This window comes from Hippopotamus amphibius, chromosome 7, assembly GCF_030028045.1.
Source record: "Hippopotamus amphibius kiboko isolate mHipAmp2 chromosome 7, mHipAmp2.hap2, whole genome shotgun sequence".
Classification (NCBI taxonomy): domain Eukaryota; kingdom Metazoa; phylum Chordata; class Mammalia; order Artiodactyla; family Hippopotamidae; genus Hippopotamus; species Hippopotamus amphibius.
The window spans coordinates 130,458,991-130,478,054 of NC_080192.1; the positions used below are offsets into that span (position 1 = coordinate 130,458,991).

A 19,064-nucleotide genomic window follows, 5' to 3' on the forward strand; every position below is an offset into this window, starting at 1 on the left:
CTGCGAGCAGATGCTTCCGGTACCTTCTCGGAGCTTTGGATCTGCGGGCTGTGAGTCCCGGCGGCCCCCGGGAGATTGGTGTTCTGTAGGGCGGTGATACCAAAGGTATTTTGTCTCCACTGCTTACCGGCCTGGCCGTTGTGGGGAGGCTGTAGGTGGGCGGGGAGGGAAGTGGAGGGACAGGCACTGTGAGGGACGGGGGAGAAGTGGAAGTGTCCCAGGTGTGCGGAGACCAAGGAGAGAACGGTGGGGGGCCACGTGCGAGGGCTGGCGGAGGAGCGCGAGCGAGGGGGTGGGTTTCCACCAAAGAACATATTCCCTGTTTACTCAGGAGTGATAGTTCTGGGAATATATCCTAAGGAAGCCATTCAAAGTGAAGAACATGCTTTACACATAAACGCCTTTATCTCAGGGTTATTTTTAAAAGGATAAAATTGGCTATCACCAGGTATCTCACCGGTGAGGAAAAATTCTGGAACTTCCTCAAAACAGTGAGGAAAAGGGAATATTAAGTGGCTTCTAAAAATGATTTATAAAGCTTTTAAATAGCATGGGTAAATCCTACTGTATAATGTGAAGTGAAAACATCATGGTATGAAATTGTACAGTATGATTGAAAAAGCTTAACCCAAACTGCGTAGAAAAAATGTCTTGAGGGATGTTGGCATAATTTTCTTCGGATGAGTGTTTTTTTTGTGAATTTACCTTTTGACCTCTTTTTGAAAAAAATTTTATTGGTGTATAGTTGATTTTAAATGTTTTGTTATTTTCTGCTGTGCAGCGGAGTGAATTGATTATACATATGCATAGATTCACTCTTTTTCAGATTCTTTTCCCATATGGATCAGTACAGAGTATTGAGTAGAGTTCCCTAGTTAGTTATCTCTCTTATGTATAGTAGTGTGTATATGTCAGTCTCCCAATTTATCCTCACCCCCCCACCCCCCTTTCCTCCCTGGTAACCATAAGTTTGTTTTTTACATCTGTGACTCTATTTCTGTTTTGTAAATAAGTTCATTTGTACCACTTTTTAAGATTCTACATATAAGCAATGTCATATGGGGATTTGTCTTTCTCTGACTTAACTCAGTATGAGAATCTCTAGCTCCCTTTGACCTTTCTTGTGTGTTAATTTAAAACAATAATAAATGTAAAGAACTTGGAATTATTTTATAGTGAAAACACAATACATTTAGAAGAACAAGTTGGGCAGTATGTAACTGTTTAAACCTACTGGAAGTGCTCCAATTCACCTGAGCCCCTTGATTCTCACTATGAGTTGTCTTTAAAGAAGATTAAAAACAGAAGGATTAAATGGCCATAGACTAAGCACCAGGTCCTGGTTCTGACCACCTTTCCCCTGAATTAATACAGTCTGCTTTTCTCTTGAAACAACCAGTGCACCTGATTTGAGAAATCGTATAGTGTGAGGGTTGAGAGACCGAAAGGTATACAGTTAGCTTCAGGCAAATTGTAAATATTTAAAAAGATACAAAATAATTGGGGAACACCTGAAGGTCCTTTCAGCCTTTGCTGTCTTGGCTCTTTGATCTTTTATTTTTTTTTAATTTTTAAAGATTATTTGTTTATTTCTTGGCTGTGTTGGGTCTTTGTTGCCGCGCCTGGGCGTTTCTCTAATTGTGGTGAGCTACTCTGGTTGCAGGTGCCTGGGATTCTCATTGCGGAGCATGGGCTCCAGGCACACAGGCTTTAGAAGTTGCAGCACGTGGGCTCAGTAGTTGTGGCACACAGGCTTAGTTGCTCCACGGCATGTGGTATCTTCCTGGATCAGGGCTCAAACCCGTGTCCCCTGCATTGGCAGGCAGATTCTTAACCACTGCGCCGCCAGGGAAGTCCCTCTCTGATCTTTTAACTACCAACTCTACAGGACTCCCATATCCTACTGCTGACTGTCTAAGGTGCAGTGCTACCCTATAAACATCTTAAATGAAGCACATCTAATACTAAACCTGTCACACACTATACATTGTTCTTACCTTTGAAGCATGCTCCACCTTCTATATCTCTGATTAATGGTTTAACAATTTCCCAAGCTAAGAATTTGCATGTTATCCTTAATTCTCCTTTCTTCCTCACCACTCATCCTACTTGATACCTGCCCAGGCGACTCGAGGTGAGTGACGGGTGCCGCAAGCTTGAAGAAAACACAGACACAGACTGAAGAGAAAGATGGGACCCGGGGACTCAAGACCTCTAGGATCAAGAGCCTCGCTGATTGATCCCACGTTGCTTTTATTGAGCTCTCGGCATAGCTTAAGGGTCTAACACCCCCAATTTCTTCCCATAATCAAGGTTATCTTTGAAGTAAACAAACAAAGGCCTCACATGACTGGGGGCAATGATCTTTGTTTGCCTCCTGGGTCCCAGTTTGAGCTGGGCGTGAATTTGAGCTGGGCCTGGAAAGCAAAGCAGCGTTGGGGGCAGGAGACCTCTCTCAGAAGGATTAAGGGTCTGTGTTCCACCCCTGTTGGCCCCTGTGTGACTGTTCCTGTCTTAGGTGGTTCCTTCCCTGAGGAATCTTACCCGTCTATGTGTGCAGGTGAGAAGGGGGCTGCGCCCCCAGAGAGGGTCAATTTTCTGTTTCCACGGTAGCCTATGTCCCCATGGCCTCCACGCTCAGCACCCTTAGTTCCTCCGCTGCTGGAGCAGGACATCCTGCATCCAGTTGCTGGGCCTACATACTTTAGTTACTTTTAGTAACATTTTCAAGGTTTCAGAAAGACTTCTGAATGTTTTCCTACAGATACCTATTTCATCTACCTTAGAAGTATCTCTTGAACCTGGCCCTCTTTCTCTACTGGAGTAGCTACAAACTTGGCTCACTTTCTTATCGTGACATTCAAACTATTTCATGGCCTCTTATTAAACCTGTCAACTTCCTAGTTTCTCAGGTTTGTTCTGCACATTGTTGCATGAATGTGTGCTGGTTCCTCTAAATTCCAAATTCTTCAGCAGACCCTTTATGATCAGGGAGATAAGATTGGAAAGGTAGAGCAGTATAAGACAATTTAAAGCCTTCAGTGCTTTGCTAAAATATTTTGAAAGAACTTTTATAGACATAGACTGTGGAGACTCATCAAAGATATTTGAGCAGAAATGTAAAATTACCAGAGCTGTGACTTTTCTCAAGATAATTCTACCCAACACACGTAGAGTCCAGGTTCTGTGGGAGAGAAGAGACTGAAATGAAGAGGACTTCTTGTCCTTCCCTACTAAAAAGGAATAGGTGGTCAGTACCTGGACAAATAATGGAGTAGAAAGGATTGGAATGGATTTTTGTAATTATCATTGGGTTTTTGAGAAAAGTAGACCAAATTTCTTTTTTTGTTTAATTTTTATTTTTTAATTTAGTTTTATTGAAGTATAGTTAATTTACAGTGTTGTGTTAGTTTCAGGTGTACAACACAGTGATTCAGTTTACATACATATATAAGCATCAGAAAAAGATTATATATATTCTTTTTCAGATTCTTTTCCCTTATAGGTTATTATAAAATATTAAGTATAGTTCCCTGTTCTACACAGTAGGTCCTTGTTGGTTATCTATTGATATTGGATTGGATTGGCCAAAAAGTTTGTTTGGGTTTTTCCATAACATCTTACATCAACATATATAGTAGTGTATATACATTAATCCCAAGCTCCTAATTTAAATGCATCCCCTTTCCCCTTTGGTAATTATAAGTTTGTTTTCTATGTCTGTGGATCTATTTCTGTTTTCTAGATAAGTTAATTTCTATTTTTTTTTTTTTTTTTCTTTTTTAGATTCCACATATAGGTGATATCATATATTTGTCTTTTTCTCTCTGGCTTACTTCACTTAGTATGATAATCTCTAGGTGCATCCATGTTGTTGCAAAGGCATTATTTCATTCTTTTTTATGGCTGAGTAATATTCCATTGTATGTATGTACCACATCTTTATCCATTCATCTGTCGAGGGACATTTAGGTTGCTTCCATGTCTTGGCTATTGTAAATAGTGCTGCAATGAACACTGAGTTGCATGTATCTTTTTAAATTATAGTTTTCTCTGGATATATATCCAGGAGTGCGATTGCAGGATCATATGATAACTCTATTTTTAGTTTTTTACCAAATTTCTTCTTGTTACTAAAGGAAAATATTAAAATTAATTCTTCTAAAAAATCTCGGTAACTTTATTATCAAATTTGTTTTTCCTTTATTCACAAATCCTTACCCTGTGCTAACCTTGACTGTACATACCCTCAATGACATTAGACTGACTTGGGTGGCCTAAAACATATCAGATAAATTGCTTTTGATGTAATTGGCCCATTAGGAATTTTCTCTGCCAAGGAAAATGTATCATGCATTATTTATCAATAAAAGTCTTTTAAAAGTGCATAAGTAGATATTAGGGGAAAACATATATTATCTCATACAAGACCAGTGGGTTTAGGATGGCAGTTTTCTTCATTAGTAATGACAGAGGATATATTTCTCAATTTAGCAAGCCACGGCAGAACCACTTAATCTGACATCATGTATAGAAGTATAACAGACCATTCTGTCTTAGTAAAAGATTCTAAGAGTAGGAATGAAGCTAGCAAAGAGGAATGAGAAAAAAATTTGCAGAAAAGTTAAAAGCAAATTTACCAGTTTGGAGGAGAATACATTTCTTTGGATTTAGAGTCTGAAGGCAGCTTCTCAAGTTCTGTCTTTGACATTTACTAAGTAAAACAAGGTTGAAAAATGTCGATCGGATTCAGTAACATGGATAGCACTGGTGGGTTGGTGAGAGTTGTTTTGGAGAAGAGATGGGAATGGAGTCAATTTGGGGTGGGTTCAGAAGAGAATGAGTGGTGAAGAAATGGACACCGCAAGTTTAGACAATTCTTTGGTAACTAATAAGATTAAACATCACTTAGAATGTGTTTATTAATCATCATAATTTTTTTGTAAATTGCCTGTCTATATTCTTTGGCCACTTAAAATTTTGTCTTTTTAACTGGCTTGTAAGAGCTTTTTATAAATTAAGTATTTTTTACATTTGAATCTTTAGTTTCTTTTTTCAATGAGAAAAGGACTATTTGACTGTATATTTATTATAAAAACAGTCTTTCCAGGACTTCCCTCGTGGCGCAGTGGATAAGATTCCACGCTTCTAATCCAGAGGGCCTGGGTTCCATCCCTGGTCAGGGAACTAGATCCCACATGCATGCTGCAGCTAAGAGTTTGCATGCCACAACTAAGGAGCCCATGTGCCGCAACTAAGACCTGGTGCAAGCAAATATTTTTTAAAAACACCCCAAAAAACAGTCTTTCCAAAAAATGCAGAAAATACAAAGAAGGTCCCACCTTCTCTCTTCTACCATCTCACTCCATCTCAGTATGTACTGTGAACATTTTGGTATGTGTTATTTCTGATCTTTTTTTGCATCTTTATGTAAATATATACAAACACATGCATATGGACATATACAGGTGGATTTTTTTTTCTCCATGAATAGGAGCTTACTAGGCATGTTATCTTGTGAATTTCACTGCTTTTGGGGGGGGGGGTTCCATATCAGTACTCATGGAGCTTCCTTATTTATTTATTTATTTTTAATTATTTATTTGTTGGCTTTGTTGGGTCTTTGCTCCTGCACATGGGCTTTCTCTAGTTGCGACGAGCTGGGGCTACTCATTGCCGTGGCTTCTCGTTGCAGAGCACAGGCTCTAGGCGTGTGGGCTTCAGTAGTTGCAGCACATGGTGGAACCTCCTTATTTTTTAATTTATTTCCATATTGATGTACATTTAGGTTTTTCTGTTACAAAAGATGCTATGGTAAATCCTTATACACATACATGTACTTTTGAGTATTTCTATAGTAGTGTAAAAAGTCTTAAATCTCTTAATTTTCATTTTACACATTCGGATCTTTAATCTATCTGGAAGGTGTTTTGTTATAAGATATGAAGGGCAAGTTTCTTAACTTTCTAGAGGCTCAGCTCTGTTGTCTCTCACATAAGAATAACAGTGCTACGCTCACAGGACAATTACAAGGATTGTGTTGAATTCTAGATGACCAGCACCATGTGTGGCACATACCGGACACGTTTATTCCCTTCGTTTCCTTCTAGTTTGGTCAGCAAATTCAGGTAGTATGTTTGTGTGTTTATAGAATATGGTCTGGTTTTGCATATTCAGTAACAATGTGATCCTGATTTCCTCTGTTTTGACCTGTCTCACATTTCATAGAAAGGCTAACCACGAAATTTTACCATCAAAATTGATGGAAGTTAGTAAGGTTCTACCATATTTTAAACTGATGACAAATGGGAGTTTAAGTGTTGTCTTTTGCTCTCCCTTCAGTGTTCAAAATGAAATGAAATAAAGCATACTGACAAGAGTCAGATTTGAGCGAACTAAAAGAAAAATATACATGAAATAAAGCTATTTGAAAGCCTTAAAAAATGAGATTCTTTTAAAATATCTTAGATCCTTAAGTGCAATAAAAATTATTACTCTTTCAGATTACATGATGTACTTTGCAATTAGGTTTTGGCATTTAATAAGATTTTAATCTTTATACACACTTCTGATCTTATCATATACCTGTAATTGTTACCTACTCTGTTTACAAAAGGACTAGAGGCAGCCATCTGTAGTATTGATCAACTCCATGATGAGTTGGCTCATTTCAGGCCCTATGTGCATCTTGCATATTTTATTGGTACTTTCTCATTCATCATAGTGTCATAGTGAGGCTACATTAAAAATTGTGATTACAGTAACTTAAAGAAACACAGGGTTGGTAATCAGAGTGTACATTTTTTGTTTACCTGATTTCCTATGAGTGGCTTGGAATTTTGAACCAAGAACTGCTGCCGTAAGCGTTACTCTTGTTTTGCCTATATTGCTGATTTTAGTATCTGTGATCAGGGAAGTTTGAACTAGAGGTGCCCTGAATATATGTTTGGCTGCCTAAATAGCCAAGTGTTAAAAACCAGTATTCCACAGAGGCGATCATAGAATAAATCTGTGGAACAACAACAACAAAATCTGAAATTTCATCCCCATTATTAAAATTTTATTAAAATATTTTACTCATTAGGTTTCAAAAGTTTGACTTATGTTGCAGGAAAAATAATTTCTCAGCGCTTCCAGGCAGGCTTTTACTCTGCCAAATTCCTCCCATCCTTTTATTCTCTCCCAATAATAACCTGTGAAAGGGCTGAGCCAGTTGTCTTGTAAAATGTCCTGCATCCTGAATTTGTCTGATTATATTCTTGTGGTATAACTTCCCTTCTTAATTATTTCAGATAACCTTTATCAGATAGGATGGAATTGGGAAAAGGAAAACTTCTCAGGACTGGACTGAATGCACTGTATCAAGCAATACACCCAATTCATGGCCTTGCCTGGACTGATGGGAATCAAGTAGTCCTGACCGATTTACACCTTCACAGTGGGGAGGCCAAGTTTGGGGACTCAGCGGTCATTGGACAATTTGAACATGTATATAGAGTGTCCTGGGCCCCATCTGGTACAGCTGACACACCCACTCTGCTCGCTGTCCAGCATGAGAAGCATATCATCGTGTGGCAGCTGTGTCCTGGCACTACGGAGACAAGCAAATGGCTGATATCTCAGACCTGTGAGATCAGACAGTCACTCCCTGTCCTTCCCCAGGGCTGTGTGTGGCACCCCAAAAGTGCTGTCCTTACTGTGTTGACTGCACAGGATGTCTCCATTTTCCACAATGTTCACTGCGACAGTTCCCAGGTCAAAGTGGACATCAACACCCAAGGCCTCATTCACTGTGCATGTTGGACCCAGGATGGCCAGAGGCTGGTGGTGGCAGTAGGCAGCAGCCTGCATTCTTATATCTGGGACAGTGCTCAGAAGACTCTTCACAGATGCTCCGTCTGCCCAGTATTTGATGTGGACAGCTACGTCCGCTCAATAGGAGCCACTGTGGACTCACGGGTCGCTATAGCCACTGAGCTTCCACTAGATAAGATTTGTGGCTTAAATGCAACTGGAACCTTTGACGTTTCCCCTGGTGGTGAAGACGCTTGTCTGTGTACTTTACCAGTTGTTGATGAAGTTTCCTCTGAAACAAATTCTGAAATACCAGTTTCTCCCTTTTCTTCATCCATTTCTGATCCTTTGGATCTAACTCATATACACTTCAGTAGATCTAAACCTGAGACTAGTTCTCTTATTTGCCTAAGAAAAAAGGACTGCTTGACAGGAACTGGCCTGGATTCTTCACATTTGGTCCTCTTGACCTTTGAGGAGGAGGTTACCCAGAACAGAAAAGTCACCATCCCAGGCATTCTGGTTCCTGATCTGATAGCATTTAATCTTAAAGCACAGGTAGTCGCAGTGGCTTCCAATACATGTAATATAATTTTTATCTATGCTGTCATTCCATCATTTATGCCAAACATCCAGCAAATTCGGTTAGAGAGTAATGAAAAACCAAAAGGCATGTGTTTCTTGACAGATAAATTATTACTAATTTTGGTAGGAAAACAAAAATCCTCTGATTTGGCATTTCTTCCTTCTTCAAAGTCTGATCAGTATATGATTCGTTTGATTGTTAGAGAAGTTATGTTGGAAGAAGAATCTCCAATGACGCTGAGTGAAAACCAGAGTGGTTACTCTGCTTTCAGTACTCTGTTAAATAAAGCCAATAGAAAAAAGCTAATCGAAAGTCTTTCCCCAGCTTTTTGTCACCAAAACGGAGGGCTCTTGTTAACAGGTAATAGCAGCAGTCCAAGTGGAAGGCCTGGAAGAACCCTTATTAAAGAAATCAAAAGTCCTTCACCCAGTATCTGTGATGCCTCCACAGCCCTAGAAAGTCTAGATGCTGGGCCTGTTAACCAGTCAGTAACACTGCCCAGACCCAGCGGCACACCAGACCACACCAGTACCACGGAACCTCCTAACTTACAAGGAGAAAAGGAAACTTATCAGCTATCTAAGGAACTGGAAATTTTATCTAGGAACCTGATTGAAGTGCAGCAACGTCTTTCTGAACTCACAGACTTTCTGCGTAATGGAAAGAAATCCTCTCCAGTGTATCCACTCTCTTGGGATCTGCCTTATGTTCACATCACTTGCCAGGTAACTTCTCCTTTGAGGAGCTACCACTGGCTCCAGAAGCCAGTAGGTACTGCAAGAGAAATTTGTTGATGAGGAAGATGGCGTTCTAATTGAACTTCACTGACCTGGGCATGTTATATTCAGGCAAGTTGTTACATCTTTCCAGGTTGGTTGTCTGTCATCCAGACGGGCATACATACCAGCACACACCGTGATTTCATCATATGCATGGTGTGAAAACATGATTGCACTCATTCTGGCAATCTATATTTAGAAAAATGTTTTTAAATCATGCTGAAAACCTTTTCCTTATTCAGTTGCAGACACTCTTCCGTTTATAAGAAAGGTCATAGTCATTAAAAATTTTTAATGCATCCGTTTATGCCAGCATAGGCAAACATAAAATATTACACAAATGGGATCATATCATATCTGTTTTTATCATGAACACTTTCCTTCCCCATCAAATTTGGCCCTGCTCCTCCTCTCTATAACCTACCTTAACTAGCAGCTTAATGTGGATCCTTCTATATTTTACTTCGTACTATTACGCACAGATCTTTGTATGCATAGGTATATAGAGGCAGAGGTGTTGGTGGTGATTTTGTCATTGTTTTACAAAAATGGGGTCATGCGGTGCATTCTTTACTTCATGCTGAGTATGATGTTTATTCAGCCATTCCCTTGTTGAAGGACATTCACTTTGTTTTCAGTTCTTAGCCACTCCAAATAGTACTGTAATAGTATTCTCATAAGTATCTATTTGTATTCAGACTTTTATTTCTGTTGGCTTGGTTCCCAGAAATGCAAGTGCAAATATATATATGTTTCTGCTTTTAATATAGTTGCCAGATTGCCTTTCAAAGAGTTTTTGCTAAACAGTGCATCATCACATGCCTGTCAGCAACCTAAGGGACTGTCCTTTTTGTCACATCCTCACCAATTTGATGAGTGTGAAGTGGTATTTCACTTTTTATTAATTTGTATTTCCTTTACCATTAGTGAATTTGAATATGTCTTCATGTTTTTTGGCCAATTGAATGTGAATTGCCTACTGCTATGGAGTTATCAGTTTACAGGAGGTTTTTTTATTATTCTAGAAATTGATATATATATAATAGTCTAGATTTTCTTGAATTATTTTATTACATTAGTTTTTACATTTAAGTTTTTAATCTTTAATTAAAATTTCCTGAACGTTAGATAACCAGTTGTGCTACCAACATTATTAAAAAACCATCTTTTTTTTTTTTTTTTTGGAATAAAAAACCATCTTAATTCCACTGAACTTGATCTACCACATTTGTCATACATAAACATATATACTGAGATCTAGTTCTGGATTCTTCTTACTGCAGCTACTGTAATGCTGGTTTCTTTATCTAAAACTTTAACAATACCACACTGAGTTGTTTACCGTGGACTTATAAATCTTTGTTTTAAAAAATATTTGCAGAAAGTTGGTATTGAAATCAATAATAAATAATGTGTAAATTATTGATACTATTTAAAGAATGTTCAAAAAGTTATTTTAATTAGTTTTTTTCATAAAACTACTGTTTTACTGACTGAAGGTTGTAGGTTTTTAAAAGAACCAAAGAATAATTTAAAACTGAATTAAAATTATTTTATCATAAAAATTTCAAATACATAAAATACCTTTTTTATTATGAAAACTTGTAAACATATGAGAAGACTACATAATGAAACTATATCTGTCACTTGGGTTTAATGATTGTTAACATTTTGCCATAATTGTTTCCTTTTTTTTTTCTTTTTTTGTTTTCTAAAATATTTTTTAAGTAGAGACGTCATGGTGTTTCAGCCATAAGTATTTTGGGATGATGTTCTAAAGTATAAGCATATGTTCTTTAATTATCACAGTACCATTATCACACTTGATAACAATAATAATTTCTTAGTATCATCTAATACCTAGTCCTTCTTCAAATTCCTAAATTGTCCCTAAAACCAGTTAAATCACAAATAAAGCAATTAAAAATCAGTTATATCACTGATTAAAATTTTTTTGTTCCATTTAATTTCACAACCACGTTAGGGATCCTAGTTATTTTATATATCAAAGCTAATTGAAACAAATATTTATAAACATTTAACATCTCAATCCTAGATTTTTTTTTAATTAATTAATTTATTGCCTGCATTGGGTCTTTGTTGCTGCGTGCGGGCTTTCTCTAGTTGTGGTTAGTGGGAGCTACTCTTTGTTGTGGTGCATGGGCTTCTCATTGCAGTGGCTTCTCTTGTTGCGGAGCATGGGCTCCAGGGGCATGGGCTTCAGTAGTTGGGGTACATGGGCTCAATAGTTGTGGCTTGCGGGCTCCAGAGCTCAGTAGTTGTGGCACACGGGCTTAGTTGCTCCGTGGCATGTGGGATCTTCCTGGACCAGGGATCAAACCCGTGTACCCTGCATTGGCAGGCAGATTCCCAACCACTGCGCCACCAGGGAAGTCTCTGCATTTTTTTAAAGTAAAAATAATGTCTTTTTTTGCCTTTCAGTTCCTTAATTTCTCAGTTTATAATGAACTAATCCAACCAAGCTGTTATCAGTAAGGACTCGTGGAAGGTAGAATTTTAGGGACTTTACTTTCTGCATTATAAGTTTCTGTTTTACTTCTTTATGTTGAGCATATATTCCTTTTGTAATGAGAAAAATAAAAGAAAAAAAGCAAAATAATCAAAAGCAGTGAAGAGTTTTCCCCCTATAATTTCAGAAGCCACATTTCATAAGAGTTAAGATAAAGATTAGTTACTTATGGCCCTTACAGTTTACTTATGTGATATCTTTTAAAATGTTATTACTTGGTAGACATATCTTTTGAGTTGTTGATCCTACCACAAATGGAGTACAGTTTACCTTTTGTCGTTGAAATTATATTTCTTAGCAGTCAGAAAATGAGTAGTGATAACTTTAAGAAGAAAATAAGGGGCTTCCTAGGTGGTACAGTGGTTGAGAATCCACCTGCCAATGCAGGGGACACGAGTTTCATCCCTGCTCCAGGAAGATCCCACATGCCGCGGAGCAACTAAGCCCGTGCGCCACAACTATTGAGCCTGCGCTTTAGAGCCCGTAAGTCTCAACTGTTGAGCCCATGTGCTGCAACTACTGAAGCCCATGTGCCTAGAGCCCGTGCTCTGCAACAAGAGAAGCCACGGCAATGAGGAGCCTGTGCACCACAACGAAGAGTAGCCCCCACTCACCGCAACTAAAAAGAAAGCCCGCGCACAGCAAAAAAGACCCAACACAGCCAATAAATAAATTTATAAAAAAAAAAAAGAAAATAAGTTAGACATAACTTAAAAACTTTTAGAAATGCTTATGTGAAGATATGGTTTCAAATAATATAAAATTAGAAATTATGGTTTTCATTCTATGCTCTATGGATATACCTTTGGACTCAATGTGTCTTAAATGAGAGCTATAATCGTTTTATATTTTCTTTCTCTATGGATATTTGAAACAATTTTTTTTTCTAGTTTTTATTTTATTTTATTTATTTGAAACAATTTTTAAAGTTGAATTAATTTTTAATGACTTCTAAAATTTAAAAATCACTGTTATTTGTACGTTTTCTAAACTAAGTGAATTTTGACCACAGTTTATTTTACTTAGGCAAATCTTCTGCCACTCCACGACTTAGGGCAGTCTTTCTTGGCATTTTTTCCCCAATAAAGAAAGCATAAAGTTTCTCAGTTATGTAGGCATACATCGTTTTATTGCACTTCACAGATACTGTGTTTTTTACAAATTGAAGGTTTGTGGCAACCCTGCATTGTCAGATGATAGCTAACATTTTTTAACAATAAAGCATTTTTAATTAAGGTATGTACATTATTTTATTAGACATATGCAGTTGCACACTTAAATGGACTATAGTATATGCACTGGGAAACCAAAAAATTCATGTGGCTCACTTTATTGCAATATTCGCTTTATTGTGGTGGTCTGGAACCGAAGCTACAGTATCTCTGAGGTATGCGTGTATCTAAAACAGCCAAGCAGTTGATCCTCACTATCAGATTGTGTCTCTCAGGCTGCCGTCTATCATCCTATAGTGCTATTAGTCGTATTCTAGGAAAGGCAGTTCTTAACAATAAAGACAGAACCCTGGAGAAGAACAGAGAAAAAGGAAATTAGGGGTTGTGTTTTGTCTGATTCTTTAGTTGTGTTAAATAATGCAGCGAAAAGCTCCTTATTTAAAACTCAAGTCTAATTGATAGTGGTAATAGATAAGAATTTTTAAAACTATAGATTCTGTTCTTGGGAAATGTTAACTCCATTGCTTATGCAATCATTTTAACAACTGTTATTTTTATATTTGAAGAAATCTTATTTTTTAGGTCCTGATGTTGAAAAAAGAGCTGTGCTTCTCTGCAATGGCAAGCTAAGACTCAGTACAGTCCAACAGACTTTTGGCCTCTCTCTCATTGAAATGCTGCATGGTAGGTAAAATTCAGAAATTGACTCTACCCAATACCCTCTCCGTCTATTTTATAACTTTCACTGGTAATGAAAATGAAGTGTACCAACCATTCAGTGATTCATTAGATAATTTAAAAGTATTATTAGTTGTCTGCTGTATACCCAGGCCTATTATAGGTGCCAAAACATATGGAAAATAAGGGGTTTGCCCTTAAGGAATTTACAGCCTAGCTGGAAAACCTAAATGTACACATGAAAAAACTAGAATTACAAAACAATATGTAACAATTGCAAGGAAATGACAAAAAACCTTATTTACCTGTTGCACTGAAACATAAAGATCACAGCATTGCCGAATATTTCTTAAGGGATTGTCATTTTAGTATGCAGTAAATATTTGGACATGAAGGACACTCCTAGATGGCAAGGGACTGAGTCATGCCTGTGTTCCCTCCGATGGAGAGCATGGTGGTTTTCTTACGTGTCAGTCTTTTCCTGACAGCCACTACACTGAACATAAAATTTTGTTTCATTTCTTCCCCCTTAACAGTGTAGCATCGGCACTTTTCTGTTTTAACACATGCATGTATTTATTTATTTATTTATTTGAACTTTTATTGAGATATAATTGACATAACACATGCATTTATGATATGACTTCATAATTTTCATTTTTACTGGGTGGGGTTAATTCTATCCTGGGTGTACTGTAAAATTTTTTCTTCTAGTTTTATTGAGATATAATTGACATACAGTACTGTATAAATTTATTTATTTATTTTGGCCATGCTGCACAGCCTGTGGGATCTTAGTTCCCCGAGCAGGGATCAAACCTATGTCCCCTGCAGTGGGAGCGCAAAGTCCTAACCACTGGACCGCTAGGAATTCCCAGCTCTGTATAAATTTAAAGTGTACAACATAATGATTTGACTTACATACATCATGAAATGATGACCACAGTAAGTTTAGTGAACATCCATTATCTCATATACGAGGGTGAGTCAAAACTTATCTACACTCTGGCTGTAGAATTTACTTCAATTAACTTTTAGAAAAGACAAATACATCATTTTTCAACAAAATCTCCTTGCTTTTCAACACACTTTGTCCCTCTGTCAACAAGCTTTCGTATTCTCTCATTAAAAAATGTTTTAGGCTGAGCTGTGAGCCGCGAATGCACTGCTATCTTCACTTCTTCATCAGAAGTGAATCTTCATCCTCTTAGGGCTGCTTTCAGGGGACCAAACAGGTGAAAGTCCGATGGAGCAAGATCAGGACTATAGGGAGGATGCTCTAACACCTCAAAATGAAGTTTTTACAGAGTGTCGACAGTGTGGACGGAAGTGTGCGGACGTGCATTATCATGCAAGATCACAACGCCCTTGGATAGCAGTCGTCTGCATTTAATCCGAAGTTTAGGCTTAAGTGCTTCAATAAGCATCTCACTGTAACAGGCACTGTTGATTGTTGAACCTTTTTCCTGATAATGTTCCAATACTGGCCCTTGAGAATCCCAGAAAACAGAATCATTTCACGTGTACGCTCAATGTTGTCATCAGCCATGGCCGTGGATGGGCATCCGCTCCTTCTTGATGGCTAACACTTGTGCGACCTTCTTTGAACTTCTCTATCCATTAATACACTCTTCTTTGCGACAAAACACTTTCTTCGTAACTGTGCACAAAGTCTTTGATATATAACGGCCAGGTACACCCTCAGACCACAGAAAATGAATCACTGCATGCTGCTCTTCTTTTGTGCAAGTCACAAGTGGGGCATCCATTTTTGCTTGCACCACAGTTACAAGTGAACTGATGTTACACATTCACACCTGCAGCAGCAGTGACTGGGGCAACAGTAGCTTTGAACGGTTAGCGCTGATAAGACAGTGCAGCCAACAGAAGTTTTAATATAACTGGAGTACACATAATTTTTGACTCACCCTTGTAGGTAGAAAAAATATTTTTTCCTTGTGATAAGAAGGATTTAATCTTAGTACCATGTTTTACTTTGCCATGTTTTCTTGATGTTTAGGCAGTTTCCAGTTTTTCACTACCATAAATAATAAAAACTCTCTGCATATTTTACATGTTTTTAGAAAGTGTAGATTTTCAGAAGTGAAATTACAGGGTAAACAGGTGAGACACAGTAGACTTGAAAGAACCAGAGAAAGTCCAGGTATGTGTTATGCTAGTGGCCCTAGGTTATCCCAGAACAAACTATTTAGGATTATCTGGGCCATTCTAATCTAGCTCTAGTCAGCTCAGCCTCCTTGGATGTCTAGAGGCTGGTATGGGTCTCTAGAATATAGAAATTTCCTCCAAAGGGTAGCTGTTCCCAACTTTACATGGTTTCTGGAGAAACTGCTTAACAGCATGTAGGTAAGGTAGGGACACTACATACAACCCCTAACACCCGTATGCACACATACACACACAAGCTCAAATGCAGAGCACTGAGTGATTAATGCCTAGGCTGTGTGAAAATATGTGTCCCTTAGCTATAACCTGTTGTGAGTATCCCCTTCCTGCCATATAACCTGACCCTAAATTATACCTGATCCCTCCATCTTCCCATTCTCTGTAAAGTCTTGTGATGGTCAGGTTCAAGATTATCAACAACTACATTCTTTCCCTCAGAAAAGTCATATTTGTCATATTTTCCCTTATAGAGTAAGACAGGATATCCTAAATGGCCTGTGTGTTTGTTTTACCTTGCAGACTCCCACTGGATCCTTCTCTGTGCTGATAGTGAAGGCTTCATCCCCTTAACCTTCATAGCCGCGCAGGAAATAATCATAAGAGATGGCAGATCAAATGACTTTAGAGACTCTTTCTCAGAGTCTTGATCTTGGTCCTTCTCTTACATCTTTAGAGGATCTGCTGCCCAAAGCGTAGGTATCACGGGCTGTTCTAACCATGTTGGCAGTATAGTTTGACACTTGTTTGCAGACTGTTTGCTGCATAGCCTTTCAGATGAGGTTGTTACAAACCAGGCCTCTTTTCCGAGATGGAAACTCCCCAGCTGGGATTTGCACTGTCGCCGGAAGGCGAAGCACTTGCTGAGGCTGGCCCGGCCACATTTCCCTTCATGCTGACATTCCCTACCCTGCGGCAGAGCCCAGACTTTGTTAGATGGCTCAGAAAGTGATTACTTGTGTATTCATGACTGTGTGGTTTTGTCTAAGGGCAGAATTCCCGGCACAAAACAGTATCATGGTGCCATGTGGATTGTGTTTTATGGTTTTTCGAGGCTTTCTGTCCCTTGCCCCAAACGGTGTTAAAGCTCTTAGATGCACTTAAAAGGTACCTCAGCATTGCTACAGATCTTTTTCTTGGCTTAAAGTTGCATGCAAGCAGTGCTGGAGGACATCTGCTGCGGTGTATTGTTTTACCCCAAATGAGCAGGGATCAGCAGAGCTCAAAGGAAGACAAAGAATCGACTGCTGCTCCCAGGGCTACCTAGAACAGGAGGTAGTTCTAATGTTGGCTGGACCTCCCAGGGTTTAAACCTAACCCTCTCACTTCCCTAGAGAATTCTGGCTGACAGAGGCCCAGGTACTCCTAAAACCTGGCCCTGGGCAAATTTCAAATCAAATTTCAAGTGTTTTGACTCCCTCTGGACCCTTTGAGTGTGTCCTGATGTTACTAGTATAATGCCAAGCATAGGTGAGGCCTACGGCATGATTTTGTGCTGTCAACACTCATGATGTTCTCCCTGATAGGTTTCTCCCCACCCCCATTTTGAGAATCATGAAAATGTCCTATTTTTTCCCCCAGTAATCAACTCCCTTACATTGTCACTTTAATTTTGGTATTTTTCTTTGCCCTGTGTTCAGTTCTTAAAGGCCAGAATAGAATCTGCGAGAGTATTTTCAGAAAGTTGGAGGTTTCACTGAATCTGAGATAGTTTATTATAATTATGGGCTGCAGCGCCAGCTTAGCATAGAGGAAGGAGCCCTGAGTCCAGCTTCAGATAGACTCACCACTTCTCACTGCCTTCAGAGTCATAACCTTCAGCCATTGCAGCATAACAAACAGATCGGTGTGTGGCTGGTCAGAGCACATGTGCAGATAAATTGTTTCAGCCATAGAAGCTCAGATGCATAGGAGCCCAAATACATGTTTTTCCCCCTTTCTTTTAAAATCATCTGGAAAGAAGTATTTTGTACCCTTGAGGACTCCTGTCTGTCTGCTATAGTTTATGAAGGTGGAGCTGAGATGGGAAGGAGCCAGGCCCCACTTTGTGGTAGAAATGCATTAGAGGAGCTGCTGGAATAATGGAAGTGGAGGCCACTTGTCTGGAATCAGTTGTCTGAGAGCAGTGGCTGAGGACAGTCTGAGGCCTGCCTCCATTTTCGAAGGAAGTGTCTGGGTGGGGTGGAAGCACACAACCGTGAAGCACCAAGAGGGAGTCTGGGGTACCCCGTAGTAAGATCAGTGTAGGTGCCTCAAGGGGTATGATGTAATCATTTCGCTGGTCAGAATCCAGCAAAATGTGAATGAGTCTTCAATAAAATCACTAATGGTTGTTGTGGCTTTTGTGAGTGTTTTGATGGTGTTTGCTTTGTGATTATTTCCGGTATAGAGGAATGTTCTTGATTTTACATATGTGTAGGTCATCTTTGTATTTTTTCTGGTGGACAGTCCAGAATATGTTATTTCTTTGCAGCATATCTGATTCCACGACAGCTCTCAAACAAAAGATGTCTCCTTGGCCTCTACTATTTATAATCATTGGAATCATAGAAGATAATCCAGTATTTGTTGGTTTTGGGAGAGAAGGAAACAGGGAGAGAAGAGCTAAATTCTTTATTTAATGTTACATTGAGAATATTTTGCATAAAAGCATTATTTACAAATCTTATTTTGCACCCAGATTTTTAAAAATTGTGTATGGAATTATTTGATAAATGCAATAGATGTACAGTGTAAGAAGGCTTAGTAATAAAGTGAACCACCTACCACCTAATTTAAGAACCAGAACATTACTAGGAACCATTCAAACTCTCTGTGTATCCCTCCTAGATGCTTCTCCATAGAGGTAGCTCCACCCCAGAGGTGACTAATCTCTTGATTGTTATAAGTTATCGTTTCTTTTCTTTCTTTTTCTTTTTCTTTTATTGGCCCCACCATGAGGCTTGTAGGATCTTAGTTCCCTGACCAGGGATTGAACCTAGGCCGCTGCAGTGAAAGTGCTGAGTCCTAACCACTAGACCTCCCGGGAATTCCCTTTTTCTTTTTAAAAAGGAGTTTCACCATGATTACCTATACACATTGGCCTAAATAATGTAGTGTTTACTTTCCCTTGTTTTTGAGCTTTATATGATGGTACTTTATTGTATGTAGTCTTCTACAACTTGCTTTTTTTCACTCAGTATTGTTTCTAAGATTCATACTTGTTATGTGCATGTTCTGTTGCTTTCACTGTTTTAAGTTACCACAGTTTATCCATTTTCTTGCTGTGCACATTTGGATTGTTCCCTGGTTCTGTTTTTGCAATTACAAACAGTATTGCTTTGAATACTCTTGTTAAATGA

General features: G+C 38.7%; 1 protein-coding gene across 4 annotated transcripts; it reads left to right on the forward strand.

Annotated features, from left to right (window-relative positions):
• Position 1: 1 nt before the first annotated feature.
• On the forward strand, positions 2-18,613 carry WDCP (WD repeat and coiled coil containing). Of its 4 annotated transcripts, XM_057743526.1 has the most exons (5): positions 2-105; positions 7,293-9,105; positions 13,428-13,545; positions 16,246-16,418; positions 18,197-18,613. In XM_057743526.1, the coding sequence occupies exons 2-4, from the start codon at positions 7,312-7,314 to the stop codon at positions 16,371-16,373; spliced, it is 2,040 nt and encodes a 679-aa protein (XP_057599509.1). In that variant the 5' UTR covers positions 2-105; positions 7,293-7,311; the 3' UTR covers positions 16,374-16,418; positions 18,197-18,613. The 4 variants fall into 4 exon arrangements, 2 of the variants coding, with proteins under 2 accessions (XP_057599509.1, XP_057599508.1); XR_009054855.1 differs by lacking the exon at positions 18,197-18,613 and having other exon boundaries at positions 13,444-13,545; positions 16,246-16,374; XM_057743525.1 differs by lacking the exon at positions 18,197-18,613 and having other exon boundaries at positions 16,246-18,057.
• The last annotated feature ends 451 nt before the right edge of the window (positions 18,614-19,064 follow it).